The sequence below is a fragment of the Ptychodera flava genome, chromosome 4 (genome assembly GCF_041260155.1).
Source record: "Ptychodera flava strain L36383 chromosome 4, AS_Pfla_20210202, whole genome shotgun sequence".
Classification (NCBI taxonomy): Eukaryota; Metazoa; Hemichordata; class Enteropneusta; family Ptychoderidae; genus Ptychodera; species Ptychodera flava.
The window spans coordinates 17,595,062-17,616,165 of NC_091931.1; the positions used below are offsets into that span (position 1 = coordinate 17,595,062).

Consider the following 21,104-nt stretch of genomic DNA (forward strand, 5'->3'; position numbering starts at 1 on the left):
ATATAAGCAGACCTGGCTTTAATAACCGTGAATTGCCATCGAGTGCATTTAAAATCGAACACCAATTTTATAGTACACGTACTGGTGCTTCCATTTGACCTTCAACCTCTGTGCACTTTGGAACATGGCGGCCGTCTTGAATTTGTTCAAGACCATTCGGACACACTGGAAGAAGTCTACGTTCTTTACTATTGTCATTTCATATGGGACCTACTATTTCCACGATAGATATAGGTAACTAATTTAATTAGTGAGTCGTAGTTTTGGAATCGAACACCCTGCACATGCACTGAAATCATTCTGAATCTGTACCACATGTGCGCGTGATGATGATGAGGATTACACCTGAAGTGCCAGTGAGTCACTCCAGTGAGCAATGCACTGAAAATAGCATTGAATGGGGATTCGATGATTGACCTTTGGCCTTGCCACAGTACAAGTTAAGTAGATATTGTCCCTCACCATGACTTCATAGAAACGATATTACGAAAATTAAATCACACTTTTACAAAATTTCGATTCTTTTTTGTACGTTCGAGAAATAAATTTTACCATTTAAAGGGTCAGTATCTAACTTTTGATGATTTTTTTGCACTGTTTGGTTTTAATGACAGCCATAATTTCTTATTCAACTCCCCAAAGCATGTTGATATACACTGTATTTAGCTTGTCAACTGAGCCTGTTCATGTGTAAGTTGTACTGTTATTGTTGACAAATGAATTCTGGTCCGGACTATAAATTTGAAATGTAAACAATAACAGTGCATTTTACACATATACACACTATGTTGACAACATAAATAGTGTGTGTTTTATCATTATGTAGGGAGTAGAATAAGAACTTGTAATTGATATACAAAATAGAAATAATGAAAAAATCAAAAGTTAGCATTACTGGCCCTTTAATGAATGTCGAAAAGTGAAATTGTGTCATCCAACACCATGGGTCACTCTACTGTTATTCGAAGAAACACTGGGATGCTTATTCTGCGAATACTTATCTATGCCACAGATGGTAAGAATTGAAACATTCTGTTTTCATCCAAGATATTGTTTACCATTCGTTTATTTACTTTATTTCTCTAACCAGATCAAATTTGATTAGAAGGGCACTTTGTGAAGAAGCACTGGTGAGTATCACTATTATCCATGAATTTCATGTTCAAAGCAAAGGTTGTTATCCACACTCTGTCACAGTGTTTTTCAACTTATTGTGCTCCCACGGCCCTGTAGCATCCTTGTAACTAGGACTACGTTCAGACAGGAAAAAATTGGAAATGTTTCTGTGACACTATTTGTGCTTTGCAAACACAGGGATTCATAGTTTCAGTGTGCTTGTGTCCATACACACAAAATTAAGTCTTTGTTTTGGTGTTTAAGCTGGCTTAACGCACCCTCTCAAGTTCAAAAGGTGTATATAGCCAAGCATACAGCATTGTAACAAGATGCTGACAAGAATGATGTCGTACTGCCTGTTGCTGTCAACAATTTCTTTGTACTTCAGTTTCAGTGCCTTTATCTCGTGGTGACACTGATCAGCTATCCTGTTTAAACCCTTTTATAGAACCCTTTCGGCAATTTTTTGTGAACGAGGCTGTCTCTAATAGGTTCCATTCAACATTCTCTGTATACTTTCATATGCCCAGACTGAGATTAAAGCAGACTGATCTCATCGTCAGATCAATTATTGCCACGAGATGTAGTGCTCTATTCGGCAGGCATGACCAAAGGAAATTGAATGTTGGTGTTTGTTATATGTTACAAATACCGGTCGCATGAGGGCGTTTAAGACGGCTGTGAAGTGGCTCAGTCCAACCACACATCAAGTTGCGGGTAGTTTTAATCCCTACACCGGCTAAGATCTTGCCGACTAAACTGTCTCAAATTTGAAATGTTTCAGAACCACTTTGGAGCATCAACACCTAACTTTTTATGCCAGTGTTGGACCAGAGCCATTTCAGAGGCATTTTAATGGCCTGTGTGTGAACAGCACTTTGTCTTTTTTCTATTAATGCAAGATCAAACATACAGGAGTTATCTCTTGCTAAGATATACATTACTAATTAACATGGCAGATCTATTTTGGGCTTTACTTTACCATCTTGCAAACTGACATGACAGAAAAATGTCAATTTTCAGTTCCTATCAGTAAAACATCTTCAGTTTGAATCTTAAATTGTCCTCTTGTGCAAATGATGACATCAGTGAATTTTACATGAACCAGTTGCATAGCCTCTAAGTGTGACTTGCCATGTATTTGTACATCATTTACAGGCCATGCATAAATATAACAGACAATTAAATTACGGTGGAAAGTTTCTTATCAGTGAGGATGTATTCGATCAAATTGTTGCAGGATTGTTGCTGTACAACTGTACAACCAAAAATGTTGCCATTAGTTTCAACTTCAGGACAACCAACCCTACATGCAAGAGTATAATTACTGGTACATGTTTACATATTCTGCCATGCACACACAACTCGTGTCAACTTTGCAAGTCTACTTAGAAATATGAAGCATGTTCATCAGTGACAATTTTTTTCATAAAACAAAGGAAACAGAATGTACCTGCAAGTATATGTGATATATCAGTAGGCTGTTGTTCCCTGGTCAGAAGAGCAAGACTAACTAACTTCTCAGCCATTCATAACAGGATTTGATTCATGAAATACATGAAATGTTTTTGCAATGTTTTAATTTTGGAATCTGTTTCAATATTTTTTTCACGTTTTCTTCCTATTAGTGCAAGATGCGAGGTATAATGATATTCAAATATGCAGATTACATTAATGAGCATTGTTTCGGTATTAAAATTCTATGCTAATGACCCTTAATCAATGTGGAATATTCATGTACCTCGGATCTTGCATTTTTTTCATTTTTCCTCCTGATGCAGCAATATGGAAATGTAACAATATCGCCAATCCAGAAACCAAGGAAAGTTCTTGTTGTGTTGAACCCAGCAGCAAAGAAAGGGTACGTACGTTTCACAAAGTCATTATCATGTTATGAATGTTCTAGGTGATAATTTATCCAGTCCCACATTTTTGCTCTATTCTGTAATCTCAGTTCCAGTGATTATTGAACACATGTCTCGATACTGCTGGTGTATGGACCACATATTTTGCCTTATGAATTGAACATATCGACCCTAGAAGTAGAAAATGAGTCTGTGATTTTGGCAACCATACATGCATCCATTCATTCTCAGACACGGTACCAATTATATTCTAGATATGCATACAATATAAAATTAATGCACCACCTTAATAACTGGTTAGCTATTTTGATGTTTTTTATGATTTCTTGACCCAGGAAAGGTAAAAAACTCTTCCAGCAGAATGCTGAACCTCTCTTACATCTAGCAGGAATCAGTGTAGAGATCTACCAGGTGAGGAACAAGTTAATATGCAAATGTGTGAACTGGCTTACATCTTCCTGCAGCACATCAGCCCACATCATTTAATGATCATTTAATGATCTTTTCTATAGCTGTATGTAGTTTTTGAACACTTTTGAAACTACGAGTAGTCTAAATACAGATACTATCTGTGAAATAACAAAATTAGACAATATTGTCTGTAGTTTTGAACTTGAATTTGAAATGTCTTTAGAGTTGTGATTGGTGATGTCATCATCAGTTGACTTATCAGGTCATTAATCATCTGCAAAATCTCATAAATTTGCAGTTTATATCATAAGGTTGACTTTATTTTGTTGTTTCGTATAATCCAACCCATCTTATTTATTTCTCCGACATAAGAGAATGATTCAATTTCTTTAGAAGCCAGAGAGAATCCATCCTTTACAAACATTATTTCAAAAATGGCGTCACCAGATTTTGAAGGGGACTTGTGTCAAGCAAACTAATCTTGATAGGATTTAAAATAGTGTTCATATATATAACATTTGTGTTTCTGTTGAACTTAGTTATGTTACACAGATACCATTTAAATACAAACTGACCCTGTTAAGAGGATATTATTTGTGTTTATTTGTTTTTATTCAAGTCACCAACGTATCCTTTTGTAGATCTTGTCATGCAGGGTTGTTCCAAACCGCAAGAAGATCGTGTCGTTGATCTGACCAAATAACATGAATTATTCATTACAGGTATATGTAACATATGAGTGAGATCGAGTACTCTTCAGCTCATCACGTTATCGCTTCGTGTCGTCAATCTCTTTTCAAAATTAGATTCATGGGATATATTACCTGTAGATCAGTCAAATTGTGTCCTTGTGCAGATCTGTGCATATCTGTGTTTGATGAATATGCACCTATAACTACCGATAGATGACCACTTTTCATCGGCCCAGGTGGTCAGTCTGCATGGATCTGCTGCAATTGATATTCAGACAGATATTTTTATCTAATGCACCATACCAGCAGCATGCAACCTTTTTATTTTAGAAATCCACTGTCATCTCATGTTGGTGGATTAAATCGCACCAGAGTATCTTTAAGTGTTAAGTTATTGCTCAGAACTGTGAAAGGAAAATCTGTTGTGAAGCTGTGCATAATGTTAAAGTTATTTGTCTCAAGATGTGTGCATTTAACAGCAGAACTTCAAGAGCACAAAAGTTTATGTATACTTATAGGGAGGCCAACTGAAATTTTGAAATGTTCAATCTGCATTTTAATTAATGTAGTTTTTTAGATTTCAATGAGAGAAGCTAAACATTTTTTAGCTCCATAGCCATATGTATATATGGCAATGGAAGCTATTCTTATAGGCTAGGGAAATGTCTGTATGTCTGTATGTCTGTATGTCTGTCCGTCAACATCAAAAACTCCAAAACCGCTGTACATTTCATCTTGTTATTTGGTGTGTACATGGATGATGGGCTGTAGATGAGATTTTGTTCAAATGAAGTTGTCATTGCCAAAAATGTCATTGCCAAAATATGCAAATTAAGTGAAAAAATGTAAAAACAGTCAAAATTGAAAAAACTCAATAACCACTGAGCAGATTACATGAAAAATTAGCATGTAAGTACTTTGGGCTGACATGAAATGATCGTGCACATCTTGGGTCAGTATCTTGGACTTGCTATTTTTCATGAATTTTTTTGTAATTTTCTCCCATTTTTGGTCAAAAAATCTCCTGCTCTGAAACCACAAGTCAGATTGATTTGAAACTTGGTATGGAAGTGCATAGGAGTGACCTTTCCCAAATTTGGGCAAATCTTGGTGAAATTTGCATATTTTTAGTTTACACGTCCATAGACTCCCATGTATAAGGCAGATCTCCATAGACTCCCATGTATAAGGCCACAAAAAATAAAAATTTAGTTTCTCATCGTATTCATATTGCAAAAAGGATGCAGTGACACAATTTTTAGTCCCCACGGATGAAGTCAGTGAGCTTATAGATTGGGTCATGTCCGTCTGTTCGTCCATCCGTGAGTCCATCCGTTCACGCATATATCTCGGATATTTTGACAAAATGTCATGTGACCTTGATGACCTTTGATCTCAAATATACATATATGTCCATAACTCAGTAACCACAAGTGCTACCACCCTTCATGTATGGTATGATGGGACACCTTATGACGCAACATATTGTACCTCATTAATTATGTGCATATCTAATTTTGAGCGAGCCAATAGAGCTAGAGGTCTGATTTTTGGTATATAGGGATAACTTAGCAAAACAATTTTTTTTGACAAAATGTCACGTGACCTCGGTGACCTTTGACCTCAAATATACATATTTGTCCATAACTCAGTAACCACAAGTGCTACAGCCTTCATGTATGGTATGATGGGACACCTTATGACGCCACATATTGTACCTCATTAATTATGCACATATCTAATTTTGAGCGAGCCAATAGAGCTACAGCAAAAAACAGGATGGTTGGACAGTCTCATATACATTACGTTTACTTTTTTGTATGTCTCACACAAGTTTGTAGATACATTGTAGATAAAAAGAACCGACTCATTTGAGTGAAATACTAATCATGTAACACTCCACTCCACTGTTTATCTTTGTGTGTCTAGACAGATTGGCATCAGTACGCATACATTGTATTATGGTTTGTTTAGCCAGAGTGCTGTCCTAATTAACTTCGGTCTCTACTATCAACTCGATAACTAATTTAGCAATTCCCTTGTGTGTTCTGTCCAGACACTCAAATGAGTCAGTTCTTTTTATCTACGATGTTATCTACAAAACTTGTGTGCCACGTACAAAAAAGTAAACGTAATGTATACGAGACTGTTCAACCATCCTGTTTTTTGCTGTAGAGGTCTGATTTTTGGTATATAGGGATAACTTAGCAAAACAATTTTTTTGACAAAATGTCACGTGACCTCGGTGACCTTTGACCTCAAATATACATATTTGTCCATAACTCAGTAACCACAAGTGCTACAGCCTTCATGTATGGTATGATGGGACACCTTATGACGCCACATATTGTACCTCATTAATTATGCGCATATCTAATTTTGAGCGAGCCAATAGAGCTAGAGGTCTGATTTTTGGTATATAGGGATAACTTGGCATAACAATTTTTTGACAAAATGTCACGTGACCTCGGTGACCTTTGACCTCAAATATACATATTTGTCCATAACTCAGTAACCACAAGTGCTACAGCCTTCATGTATGGTATGATGGGACACTTATGACGCCACATATTGTACCTCATTAATTATGCGCATATCTAATTTTGAGCGAGCCAATAGAGCTAGAGGTCTGATTTTTGGTATATAGGGATAACTTAGCAAAACAATTTTTTGACAAAATGTCACGTGACCTCGGTGACCTTTGACCTCAAATATACATATTTGTTCATAACTCAGTAACCACAAGTGCTACAGCCTTCATGTATGGTATGATGGGACACCTTATGACGCCACATATTGTACCTCATTAATTATGCACATATCTAATTTTGAGTGAGCCAATAGAGCTAGAGGTCTGATTTTTGGTATATAGGGAATAACTTAGCAATACAATTTTTTGACAAAATGTCACGTGACCTCGATGACCTTTGACCTCAAATATACATATTTGTCCATAACTCAGTAACCACAAGTGCTACAGCCTTCATGTATGGTATGATGGGACACCTTATGACGCCACATATTGTACCTCATTAATTATGCGCATATCTAATTTTGAGCGAGCCAATAGAGCTAGAGGTCTGATTTTTGGTATATAGGGATAACTTAGCAATACAATTTTTTTGACAAAATGTCACGTGACCTCGGTGACCTTTGACATCAAATATACATATTTGTCCATAACTCAGTAACCACAAGTGCTACAGCCTTCATGTATGGTATGATGGGACACCTTATGACGCCACATATTGTACCTCATTAATTATGCACATATCTAATTTTGAGCGAGCCAATAGAGCTAGAGGTCTGATTTTTGGTATATAGGGATAACTTAGCAAAACAATTTTTTTGACAAAATGTCACGTGACCTCGGTGACCTTTGACCTCAAATATACATATTTTTCCATAACTCGGTAACCACAAGTGCTACACCCTTCATGTTTGGTATGATTGGACACCTTATGACGCCACATACTGTACCTCATTAATTATGCGCATATCTCATTCTGAGCGAGCCAATAGAGCTGGATGTCTGATTTTTGGTATATAGGGATAACTATAGGAGAGAAATTTTTTGACCAAATGTCATGTGACCTCGATGACCTTTTTACCTAAAATATATGTTTATGTCAATAAATAAGTAACCACAAGTGCTATGTCCTTTGTATTTGGTAGGATTGGAGACCTTATGACAACACACGCTTTAGCTCATTAATTATGTACACATCTAATTCTGGGCAAGGGAATAGAGCTAGAGATCTGATTTTTTGGCATATAGGGATTAATTAGCAATATATTTTTTTTTTCAAAATGTCATGTGACCTCGATGACCTTTGACCTTGATTATACATATATATGCATATTTCAGTAACCACAAGTTCTATACCCTACAATTTTGATAGGATATTAGACCTTAAGATGTCACATCTTGTACCTCATTTATAATGCGCATATGTATTTCTTGGCTGGCCAATACTGCTAGAGGTCTGATCTTTTTTCCCCATTTAGAACCATAACTTAGACATGCCTCATGTGTTTCAAATTGGGAACAACGACATAGACCTATGTGCCCATAGATCTCAACATATACACTCCAGCGATACTTCTTAATGACCACATTTTCCTGCCCCATCAAGACTAATACTCCTATTACAAGTTGGGACTATGTCATTGTCAATGACTTGTTGCGTTAATGGTTGTATCACAGTATTCGATATATCTAATTCTGTATTTTTTCCATTTTATATTCTGATAATTACATTAAACATATTTCACTGTCTCCAGTACATTTCATTTAAGTATTTTCACTTCATGCACTTTATCCCTTTCACACATGTTCAAATATCTGACCAGAGAACAAACACTAAATAGTCCAGGATGGGAGCTACAGTGTCATTGACGCTATTTTTTTTTAATTTTCGAAATTGGATGAACGGTTACAATTTTATAGCTTTTTAAAAATTCACTTTTACTCTTTCTGTAGAAAGACAATACATATAATAACAATGGAAACAATGGGACAAAAATGAAGGAGTTTTAGCTGAAATTTACAGTAAATTTGCTGTAACTTTGTTAATAAAACATCTTTTTGTACCAAATTTGGCATGGAGATAGATTTCAATGGCACACACAAATGTATCCTAAAATCACGCTATTACGATGGTGGCCATATTGGATTTATCCATGGCAACGGATGAACGACACTTAACGAGAAATGACAAAATGAAAATATTAAGCTCAAATGGCATAAGTGATATATCAAATGAAGGTCTTTTTGAGCTGATGACACTTTTGAATAGCTCTACTGCATTAAAACTACCTACAAAAGTGTTTTATCCAAATAAAGGCTTTCAAAACATCACCACTGGGGCCATGTGGAGTTTTGACATTATTTGGTAAAGGCTTCTTCAATTTTATCAGTTTCTGAACAATTTGAAACTTAGAATTTAATTTAAGGATTATTGGTTAAAACTATGTTCCAAAATTATTGATCATCTTTAAAATTCTGGAGTAAATTGAATGAGAAGTCGATGTTTGGAGGTGCTAAAAATTGCATACTTGTCATGGTAAAGTTATCAGCAACTAAGATGGTCTCATCATACCACCTGTCAGACATGCAAATTTCCTTTGTTACAAACATTTAAAAAAATCAATACCCTTTCTTTTGCCAACACAGATGCAACTTATTCCCTTAGTTTCCTTGAAAATATTGTGTATGGCTGTCAAAAATCTATGTCGACAAAATCACAAAATTGCTATCTCCTCTGCGCAAAAGGGATTGATCTTCTCATTATTCACCGTGAGAAATTAGAGAATTATGATTATCAAAACTATGGTCCCAGAATTTTGATATATGGACCGAGCTGTTCTGTGTACAGAAGAAATTTGCTCCAGTTCAATGAGTGATCTCCGTGTGTACGGATCATGGAGAATTGTAGGTAGCCTCACTGTGAAGCGTGGTCAATATCTCTGTCAATAAATACGTGAGCTGTTCAAAATTTCTCATTTTTCTAGCAAAAATTCAAAAGAAATAATGATAAACTGCGTACTAGAGGACGTTTCACTGAGAGTTGGTCGGGTTAGGTCTCGGAAAAATCGCTCTCAATTTTTTGTCTCGGATTTGGTCATATACACTGCCCTAAGTTGGTGAAGAACCTTATATCACGAGAAAGAGCGAGATCTGGGCTTTCAAATGAGTATTCGATGTAAGGGATGTTTTGATTGGCTCACCTTCAAACATGCGTTTCAAAATCGGCGATGTAAATATTAGGTGCTGCCATGTTTCAGATCGCCGTTCCCGGTACCGTTTCTAGCTCAATTTTGCAGTTTATTCAAAAAGTAAGTAGTTCATATAAAGAAATAAAAACATATGAGAGAATAGCTGCATTTTTAAATTTTAGCCTCATGTATTTTTTTCCACAAGTTTCTTTCCCGTTATCGATGTTTTTCAATTTTGAACATGACTAAGTCACTGGTGATTGAGTGTCAATTCAGCACGTCCTGGGCGACCTGCTGGCCTCCCTAATACTTATTGTACACTTATGCATTCATCTGTCTGCTGCATTTTGGCAATGTGCATTGCACTCAAACCTGTCATTGAGTATCCGTCTAAAAAAAGACAGATTACAATACCAGTTATTGCAAGTAAAAGTTGATTGACCAGTCTTTTTCCACTTTTAATTCAATGTCATTTGATCTTTATGCTTCTCATTGCCTGTAGACTGAAAAGCTGTAACTGTTCTGCCCAAAGTGGAGCATTTATCTCACCTGATTGAATTTGAATAATCACAAATTGGTTGTCATGCAATGAAAAATATACACAATGATACAACAAAATACCAAAATTCCTAGGTAAAATAAAAAAAAGCAAACAAAGGTAACACTTTTACAGTGGTAAAAATAACAACACACAACAGCAATAAATATGAATATGCTATTAGGTCAAATATTAAAATAAGTAATAATAGACTTCTAATTATGTCATTTCTGTTTCAGTCTTTCATTAGTGGAATTTCATTTTGACTACATTCTGTTTATGTGCTCTTTCAGCATATTCAAGGTTCCAACCAATGTTCCAACAGCAACAATCTGTGCTTTTATTTTAGACTGACAATGAGGGCGATGCAAAGGAAAAAATGCAGTACTTGATGAGGTTGATGGCATCATAGTGGCAGGGGGAGATGGCACTTTGTCAGAGGTAGTGACAGGGCTGCTTCGGAGGGACGACCATGACATAGTCTGCAAGTGGCCAATAGGTGTTATCCCCGTTGGACATACCAATACGCTAGCCAGGGTTTTGTATCCAGACTCAGAATCTGATGTCAGGTAAACTTTACTGAAAACCATGATGAAATGGTAGGGAGAGGAGTTTAAAGGGAAGCAGTCATCGGAACTGTGTGCAACTTTCTTGTTTACAAACAATGTATGTCATGCATGATATCTAGATGCATCAAGTCAACATAGCTGCAACATTTAAATTTTACGATTTTCATTGTTAACAAACTTGTTTTAACTTTCATCAATCGTCAATGTACCCTAGATACAGTTTTTATGTCGGTTGTAGGGATCCCTGGCAACCTTTCAGCTGAGTTCGACAACTGCCTCCCTTTAACATACGGATGAGTCTGTCCACAATTTCTCGGTGATATATAAATTACCTTTCAATGTCTGCAGACAGACTTTTAATGTGACACAAGAAATACTGTATCTTAGCTGCACTTTATATGTTAATATTTAAATATGCTTCAGCTCTTTTCCTCAGAAATTTAAAATAGAAAATGTTTCTCAGAAGATTTTAAAAAGTTGCACATTGTAGAAGGTGATGATGTTCTAAAAGTCCATCCAATGCGACTCAAATTATGTCAAATATAGCAAAGGTGCAGAACATCCATACATGTATATCCAGACCAGCACAGCCAGTTCTACAATTCCATGCTCAGCAGAGATGGCATCGGTGACTAGCTCTGTACCCAGCACTTTGAAGAAAGTCACATTACTATGAGGGAAGTTGTGTTAATTTGAAAGCAATTCAGACACTGTGTAGCTCACATTCTGAGTGGATTTTGCCGTTTGTGCAAGAAACGGGACATTACCCATGATTTATGAATCTCTCCAAGTTATCAGAAAGTTGGCAACCCACTACTGTTGACTATCACAGTATTCAAGCGATGATTTCATTACTTGTCATCAGTTTGCTTTGCTGGTTTGGATGTTTTTTGAGTGACTCATCTAAAGTTATCATATCGTTTGCCAGGTGGATGGGAGGAGCAGCTCTGTCAATCATCAAAGGATGGGTGAAACCAATGCATGTCATGAAAATTGAGGTAATAAAATTGTTCAGTGAGTTCAATATGCAGGGACAAATAGACTACTTCAGAATCAAGAGATCTTCAGATCTGTATCAAATTAAGCTAGTCTGCACTGTTAATTGTTCTGGGTTTTTTAATCCTTTCAGTGATCTCTAGGCCAGCAGACCATTGTCTGATTCACCTTTCATTAAACAAATGAATGTAAATAAATAAATAAAATAATGATTAGTCATGAACTGATTAACTCACTTGAGATCACAACAATGTGTACACTTTCTGTATATGAGCTAATACCAGACAAACCTTAAGAATGTCTTCATAACTATCGCAGGGAGAAGGTGGTAAGGTGGTTTTTGCAATGAATGGCATACAATGGGGTCAGTATACAGACACCAAGGAGAGGACTCCCAAGTAAGTGTGACTTGAAATGAGTTTCTCAATATTATTCAAAGCAATGCACAAAACACAATGTGTCAAACAAGTTGCGGAAATTCTGCCACTTGTGTGAGAGAGAAATTCCTTGACAAGTGTAAGACATTCCAATCAGTATGGGATTTTTTCCTCTGTTACGACCAATACTTGAAAAATTACTGTTAAATACTGTATTTTATCATAGGAAATATAATTGGCGGTAAAGGCCCGATAGCTTTATCTTTTTTGCATTATTTTTGTGATTTTACTTCCAAACTAAAAGAAATTCATGGGAATGTACTCATTTAGGGGTGTTTATATAGGTAGGATAAATTGTCCACTGGGACTACATGTGCAATTTTGAGCAAGATAAATAATAAATGTTTGCCCAAACATAAAATGGCGCCCTCATGCAAATAAAGCAAAAACACAGTACGCAGTACATATATGCATTGGAATCTTCAAAGAAACAACAGAGTAGTCCAATATAATGCATAGTGTTGAATGTTTTTCACTGGGACATCATATGCTTTGTTTTCTTTGTAATATTACCAGTTTTTAAAAATGGCGGGAAATCAAAATAACGGTTAAAATTTAAATTTACTTGTCCAATTTTTCAGTAGTAAAAGACTATATCCTTTAAATCTGTAGAATTTAAAGAAAACCAGAGAAAATAGAAAGCCTTTTTCAGGTCAACAAATTTCAAGAGTTACAGCTACAGGGGCTTTTTATATGATTTTTATTTGGTTTACAACATTCCCCGTTGAATTATATACACAGTGTTGCAGCCAGGAATTTTAGATCAGGGGACACTGTGTCCCACCACCATTTATTTTTGGGGACATTTTGTACATTTTAGGGACAACAAGCAGTTGTCAATCAAATTTTGCATTATTTCGTAACACATCAGTTTCACTGAATAAAATTCAAGATACCGGGGACCGCGTCGGTATGCTTGAATTTCAGGCAATTTAAGCAGTATACCATATCTGCCGCAAATCAGAGCTCAGACGGACTACAGTCAAGCAAATTATGATATCAAGTGCAACGTTTTAATTACTTTTAATCATAGCTAGCTCCGAAAGTACGTTGTGTAAGCCTCAAAATAATTATGCAAATGTTTAAATAAAGATCATTGTCAGTAACAGATATTACTTGTAGACTACACCCAACACAGTCGACTCACGAGTGCGCCCGAGGTGACCCGCAGTACGCAAGAGTGCGGGACAACGGGGTCCGTTTTGGGGACATTGTCGCAAGGGCGCGTCCTGGCGGCAACACTGTACATGTATACATGTAATTCTATTCATTCAAATCCTTTTGCATCATCTGACCATGCTGTAGTACCAGTTTTCATACAACATAATATCCTAGCATCAGTACAATTTGCACAGAAAGGGCTTGGGGACAGGAAGTGACCAATGAACACTTGTGACCTTCTTTGGGCCTTCCTAGTGTTGCAAGACTCAGTTCTAGTCTTCTTATTGTGAGACTTAGTTCCTGTGTTCTCATTCTGAAGTCTTTTTCTCTCAGGAAGATACTTGCTCAAAGTATTCTCAAGTCAGTTTGAATGTTAACGTAATTGCAAATTCAAGATATCATGAAATTTTGAATACCTTTGCAGGTACTGGTACTTTGGTCCCTTGAAACACAGAATGGCATATCTCTTGAGATCACTGACGGTGAGTGTGACCTTGTGCAGTCTCTGTCCAGTAATAACTGTTTGGTAGATTGATATTGAATAAACATGGTAGGATGTCAGTTCCAATCAGTTCAAGAAACAGTCACTTGTATTATGTCCATCTACTACTGATGCATCTATTGTAATCTTTTTGTTAGTTTGGGGACTTTTTAAATTTTTTTTGGTTTTTTCATGTAACATTCATGACTCTCAGAGAAGAAGAGACAACGCGTATGAGATGGATGAAAATTAAATTATGAGATTCTTGTGAGAGTGAGCATAGCAAAGAAAGAGGGCGCTCTATCTATCCAGGAACGTCATTCACAATCCAAAAATGAAGATTACAGGGCTTGTCGTAGTATAACACTTTATCAAGAATAAAGCTTGTGTGAAAATTTTCATGTGCACAATGAATTCTGTAATGCAATAGTTACGGAGTCTGTTTTTATGTACAAAATGCCACAAAGTAAATCAACCAGACAATTCAAAAACACAAAATATTGCATGTCAGTGATTCTCATTCAATCATCTGGACAATTCTGGTTGGTTTCAGAGCTGGCCTCCATTGACCACAGCCGAGATGACCTACACAGCAGCATGCAATGGATGCAACAAGTGTGTAGAACCAGTGATTCCACCCAAGGAATCCTTCTGGACATGGTTAGCGTCGTGGTTCGTCACGCCTGTCAAAGAAGGTGAGTGACTGCAATGCAGGTCTTACAATGTTGAAAGATTTCAATCCTGTACCGTACAGTGCAATGCAACACATTGTTTCATCTTTTACATGTACAGTGCAAGGGTTGTATCTTCAAATTTCTGCATTCAACGGATGTGCCAAAAAAACTTATTTTTATAAAGGTAGCTGTCCTTATATAACTGTGAGATGTCATGTGTGCTGTTCATTATTCAACAATTTTTCTGACAGAGGTTTTATTTAGCTTGAATTTTGCGATAGGTATTTGCAAGTTGTTTTCTGAAAGACAGTGATTTCAATAGAAATCTTATCAAGGCTTTCTTTTACCGATACAAGACTTTGCTCTACTGCTCAAATGATTACACTAACTGAACTGTCATGTAGTAAACACCTATTGCCTGGTCATGAGGGCTATAGCGCCTGTCTATTACCCGAAGGGGCTGTGTGTTATTAGAAACACATCGCTATTCCCTGAGGCCGTAGGCCGAGGGGTATAGCGATGTGTTTCTGGTAACACATGGCCACGAGGGGTAATAAACGGGCGCAATAGCCCAAATAAAGACCAAGTTATAGGTGTTTTATAACACACCACACGCTCATGTTGTATTGTTATATAGTTTATAATGTGTTTTGATATTTTGCACCGCAACAATCCATTGTGACAAGTTAAGTAGGCGATGCTTCCACAGCGGTTTCAGTTGTACGTGGTACCACTTTCTTTCAAAAAATATTCTAACCATACCTAGCGACATCCTTCGTTGCACTTCAATCTTTTCCGTCGATGAGCTGTTCAAGTTCCTACGTTGTTGGAATGTTGGAAAATGTTGGAAAATCTGTTTTAGAGAGAGTGTCGTCGCTTATCCCGGACGCACATCACGTTCTAGTCACCCGCCATTGTTGCAAAGCTGCAGACGACACTACGGTCACGTGACCGGGCACTTTTCCAAATTTGGTCAAAACTATTTCCCTAGGGAAATAGCTTTTCAAAAAATACCCTCTGACGTCACTTTTGTCGATCCGGTGGGGACTAGACGTATCTATTTTATCGTCACGTGACGTATTCTGGCGAATCGCGACACGGAATGAGCTTGTGGTGTGTTATAATTTCAAATACTGTAAACCGGAATATTTTTGCGTGCGGGATATCTTCGCAACTTTCGCGACCACAAACAAAACGCGAAAATTTCCCACCCGCGAAGCTCCCTTACCAACTTATTAATATTCATGACATCATCGAAGATGGCCGCTGCTGACAATACTAGTACTACGTAATATGGCGAAACTTTGGCTCTATGCACATGTAGACTTCGATAGATAAAGTTGATATCTTTAATGGAAAGTTTAATTTGATTTGTCATATAAAGTATTTGATTTCTCCCATTTTTAATTCAAATCCCATGACCCCCTCCTTTCCTAAATATTTCACACAACTTGAACTTTCGATCGATCACACCGTCACTCGTTCATGCACTACACACATAGGTGCCGCGTTTTCGTTCTCCGTTCGGAGAAACGAAAATTTCATCCAAAACTTTCGACACCTCTTCATTCGCTTTCGCTGCACCAGCAGTGATAGACGAGTTGGGTAAACCCGGCCTTGGTGGAGGCTAAACTGTCTTCAGATATCGCCACATGTTTATCGCTCTCGATAGATGGAATGTCGTAACTCATAGTAGTTGACGAGGCACATAGCAAAGTCAGAATGAGATGAAGTTGATGATACTCACCCTATTAATACCCTTTTCCCCTTTGAATATTGCCGCAAACATTTTGTGAAACACAGGAAAAAGAGGAATAGTACGAGGCGAAAAGTGCATGATCAAAAGACAACGTTGCAACAAAACCCCGATCTCAACGTAAACAATAGATACCATTTGACACTCTACAAGTCGACATGTGCTAATAGCGCGCATAGTACGAGACAAGTTGACAAACTTTGACACTTGACCTCCCAAATAGATGCACAATGACACTGACAAGGCGGCTCCTGTTTGTGGTTTCAACAAACGCGAATATTTCCTGCCGCGAATAGTTTGTCAGGAAAGAAAACGCGAAAATAACCGCCGTAAACATATCCCGGTTTACAGTACTTAAAGGGAGGGGGTCATCTTGCCTGCAACTGTGCAAATTTCTTGTCGATAAACATTGCCTCTTCCCAGTAATTGGCTATGAATGCCGAGCAAATGTGAAGCAAATTCAGCATTTGATACATGTTCATAGTTCACCAGTTTTGTAGCTTTCCATCACTGCAAGATTTTACCACATAAACTTTGGTTTCATCCCTTTGGTTTGATACAAAGCTGCTTTTGCCGCGGTTATCAGGTTCAGTACATGTGCCATTTTATGATTGTGGATATGCATAAGGGATGTTTGGATATGTTGTGCATAGCAACAGACCCGTTGAATCGATTCCATAAGCGCAGTTGAAGACAGGACAACCCCTTCCTTTTAAGCTACATTTCTTACTTTCTGTATCTACAGATGTGTGAATACAGTGCACTGCAATGTCACATACATAATGTTAATATGTCAGTCAGAAATGCTAAATTAGAATAAAGTTTTGCCAATATTCCAGGGGAGATGTCATGTCACATTGTCTATGATTGTACACCCACCATTTGAGGGTAGTGAGTTTGAGATCCAGATATGACACATGGTTTTCCCCTAGGCAAAGCATGATACTTGTAATGTTTTCTCCCTTACCTAGGAGTGTAGTTGGTACTTGATGTTGTAATAGGCTTCTGCATGTTTTAGAATGGATAAAGAATGAACGTGACCATACTTCATAAGGTCACTTAGTCATCTCTATTCTAAACATTTGTGTAACCCAAAGTTTAATGTGTTTTCCAGAAGTGAAAGACTATTCAGGGATTTTCAATGAAGAATGTGGAGTGTGGCATGACATGAAAATATCAACAGTTGAATTTACTGCAAGTACATCCAATATCTCCCAGACATCTCAGGTTAGTTCAACCTAAACAGCACGTCGCAATGTCAACTCACTGTATCTCTGGTTTTGTATTCTTCAGCACTTTTTCTTTACACAAGACTATTGTTGCTTAATTCTTTCAAGTACAGTGTAATTTTCACTGTAGATGGTCGCTTTCCTGAGTTGTTTCTGCATTTGCAGATGAAAGCTAAGTGCAAGAATGACAAAGGTGAACTTTGTTTGGAACAGCTCATTGTTATAAGGAAGACCTGTGTACATGTGCACTGTCACAAAAAATTTGCATCTGAAGGTGCATGAAAGTTGATGTGTAAATCATGTTGTTTGTGTTCTGTTTCTCCCACCGACAGGATGCTGAAGACATTCAAATCCAAGCAGGTCCCGAGGATATCACAAAAACTGATTTTATCAAAGAAGGGTTGGTGAATTTTTCTATTTGTTTGTTTGCTCTGTCATTTTCAGATCAGTGTTTTAAAAAAGTTATCAGTGTCTGCTATTGAAAATCAAAAAGATTCCATATAGCTACGGACAAACAGTGACATATTTTTATCATAATTATCATCATCGTCATCATAATCTAATAGCGCATTTCAAACTATACATGTATATTATGAGTATATAATAAGTATATATTATAAGTATATATTATAAGTATATTATAAGTTTTTCTGTAGCTATTTCCCATATTCAATAAGCCTTGTTGTAGCAGTTTCAGAGCTGCATGTGAGTGACAATCGCAGAACCATTTGTAGGATTTAGCTTTGTTGCATAAAGATATCCATAAAGACCCAGTGATTTCTGAGAGATGTTAGACTTTGGGCAGGGAAGTTAGAGTGACTATTAAAAATTATCCTCGACATGTCATACTAAACATCTCTTGAAGAGAATAAAATACTTTACCATCAACAACAGTCCAAGGCAGTGGGCACACTCAGCATTGTAACAACTTAGCTTGGTTGCTGAACCACCTTTTTATAGATGGGCATCCGTGCTAAGGTGTATTTGCATGCTGGCTTCTCTCCCAGATGACTGGGTACTAATGGTTACACATTAAGGTAGTCTCCATGCCTCATAATTGAAAGACTTAAACTTTTGCTAAAACTTTCTAAAATGAATATTTTAACCATCCCTTTTTCGAAATCAAGAAAAAAGATTGGAGTCACCTTGTAAAATTTGTTACTAGAGAAATAAGTAACCTAATATTTACAGCCTTTGAATTCAAAATGGTTGCCATCCCTGTGTTGACACTATTGGAATTTTAAAAATTTATTTTTTAATTTTCACAAAATAGGCCAGTGAAAACTTTTTTACTCCATGAGCTTCAAAATGAGCCGCCACAAGTGGTGGACCAAGCAAGTATTGTGAAAGTTTGAGAATCAGAATATCTTTCAAAATATTCTACCTTAAATCCTGAAGGAAAAGGTCATTTCATTCACTTCAAATATGATAAGAACAATTTTCCTTTCTACTTCAGATGGACAAGAATTAGAGAAAAGAGTATTCTTGATGTACGGGAGAGATCGGAAGAGAATCATCTCAACTCTAAAGAATTCAAACTCACCCCATCAGAGGAAGTAAGTACATGTAGTGGTTAACTACGGTGGCCCCTACACGCCACGGAACTCTACTACTTTTGAATATAAACTCTAATTTTTCTTGACAATATCTTTAATATTTGTAAGAGATTTTATTTCTCCACCGCAAACTTTTAATTTTGTACGGGCAACTTTATCTTAACATTATCTTAACTTTAACTTCTCGAAAGTAGTTTTAGTTTTAACCATAAACAAAATATGTTTCTCAAAAGTATTTTTTATTTTGTAAAACAAAAGTAAAAATTTTTCAAGATAACAAACTCCCCTACACGTCATGGAAATTTATTACTTTTGAACATAAACTCATATTTCTTGACAATATATTTAATATTTGTAAGAAATTTTATTTCTCCACAGCAAACTTTTATTTCTGAACGGGGAAACTTTATTTTTGGGGTAAACTGTTTTTAAAAACTTTTAACAAAAAAAACTTTAACTTTTAAAAAATAACTTTAACTTTGAACAAAATATTTGTTTCTCAAAAGCGTTTTTTATTCGAAAAGAAGTAAAAATTGTTCACAGCAAGAGTTTAAGATTTTTGCTAAGCGCAAACTGAGTTACTTAAATGACATAACCTTATGTCTTTAGAGCAGAAAACTTAAATTCTTAAAGAAAAGTTTTATTTTTCCAAGAGTAAAATTAATTTCTTTATGGAAAAAAGATTTTCTCAGAGCAGCAAATTGAAATACAGAGAATAAAACTTTTTTCTCAATGGCGAGAAATTATTTTCTGAAGACAACAAAACTAATTCTTTCAAGATATATTTTCTACATATGAGTGTGGTTTAAGAATTTGGTAAAACTGAACTGAGAAAGAACGAAAAAGGAAGGATGAAAAAGTCAAACTTACTTTTCTTCAGAGCGAAAATTTATTTCTGAGAGGAGAAATATTTCATGTGAGGGCGCAATTACCTATAATGCATAGCAAACTCTTTCTAGCGAGAGTAAACATATTTTTGGGAAGAGTAAAACATTTGTCCGACGAGCAAAACTTTATTTTAACGGCGGCGGAAGTTAAAGTATCCCACTATGCAACACCAAAGTTTGATGACCCAGCCCTAGCTGCAGTACAGTACCTCGAGGTTTTACCTGGGTATTTGGGTCGGACGATTTGCGGTACTGTACTGCAGCTAGCCCGGCCCTACCCTGCCTGCGTACGATGCTGTGTGTTGGGGCCGTATAACGCCGGGAACACACAGCATCGTACGTAGGGCTATGGGCACAGGCACGCAAACGAGTCGGTTCAACAGTTGCCACTTGTCTGAGTCCCCGAAGAACGGTTTTGTGTTTGAGTGATTCGTCCTGACTGCAGACGTTGTGAGATGGGATGGACCGTATTGGGTTCCTTCATAATAGCTCTGCATGGGCTGTGTGTTACCGGCGTTATACGGCCTCCCACCACATAACGCCGGTAACACACAGCCCTGCCATGCAGAGCTATTCCTTCATCAGTTGCTGTGTTGTTAATGTTATGTTGTGTGATAGTCATCTTTTCTATAAGCCAGATTCGTAATTGATAGAGTCTTCGACTGAAACTGAACCTGGCCCGCCAGATTTGACCACAGTCGAGCGTGGTTCAATACAGTAGTTGTGGGTCCACAGCTGTGGTGTTTCGGACGGGATATGCCTTTTACGGGCTGGTTGACTTTCACGTTTTTGACCCCGCAAACCACAGTCACGTGAAAGTCAAAACCAGTCCACGACTGTGGTCAAATCTGGCGGGCTCGGTTCAGTTTCAGTTTCTATAAATTACGAATCTGGCTTCTCCTCTTAGAAAAGATGAATATCACACACATTGGCTGTGTGTTACCGTGTTATGTGGTGGGAGACTGTAGGTAACGCCGGTAACACACAGCCCTGCCATGCATAGCCCTGTGTACAGGTC

General features: G+C 37.0%; 1 protein-coding gene across 1 annotated transcript in view; it reads left to right on the forward strand.

The window, feature by feature from the left end:
- Nucleotides 1-77: 77 nt before the first annotated feature.
- Nucleotides 78-21,104, forward strand: part of LOC139131085 (acylglycerol kinase, mitochondrial-like) — a 23,656-nt gene continuing 2,629 nt past the window's right edge. The window contains exons 1-12 of the mRNA XM_070697035.1: nucleotides 78-234; nucleotides 1,091-1,130; nucleotides 2,898-2,977; nucleotides 3,317-3,392; nucleotides 10,690-10,909; nucleotides 11,838-11,907; nucleotides 12,224-12,303; nucleotides 13,928-13,985; nucleotides 14,538-14,679; nucleotides 17,529-17,641; nucleotides 17,976-18,043; nucleotides 19,100-19,199. Of these exons, the coding sequence (XP_070553136.1) occupies nucleotides 11,842-11,907; nucleotides 12,224-12,303; nucleotides 13,928-13,985; nucleotides 14,538-14,679; nucleotides 17,529-17,641; nucleotides 17,976-18,043; nucleotides 19,100-19,199 (627 nt within the window). The 5' untranslated portion in view covers nucleotides 78-234; nucleotides 1,091-1,130; nucleotides 2,898-2,977; ... (1 more) ...; nucleotides 10,690-10,909; nucleotides 11,838-11,841. The remainder of the gene's footprint in view (nucleotides 235-1,090; nucleotides 1,131-2,897; nucleotides 2,978-3,316; nucleotides 3,393-10,689; nucleotides 10,910-11,837; nucleotides 11,908-12,223; nucleotides 12,304-13,927; nucleotides 13,986-14,537; nucleotides 14,680-17,528; nucleotides 17,642-17,975; nucleotides 18,044-19,099; nucleotides 19,200-21,104) is intronic.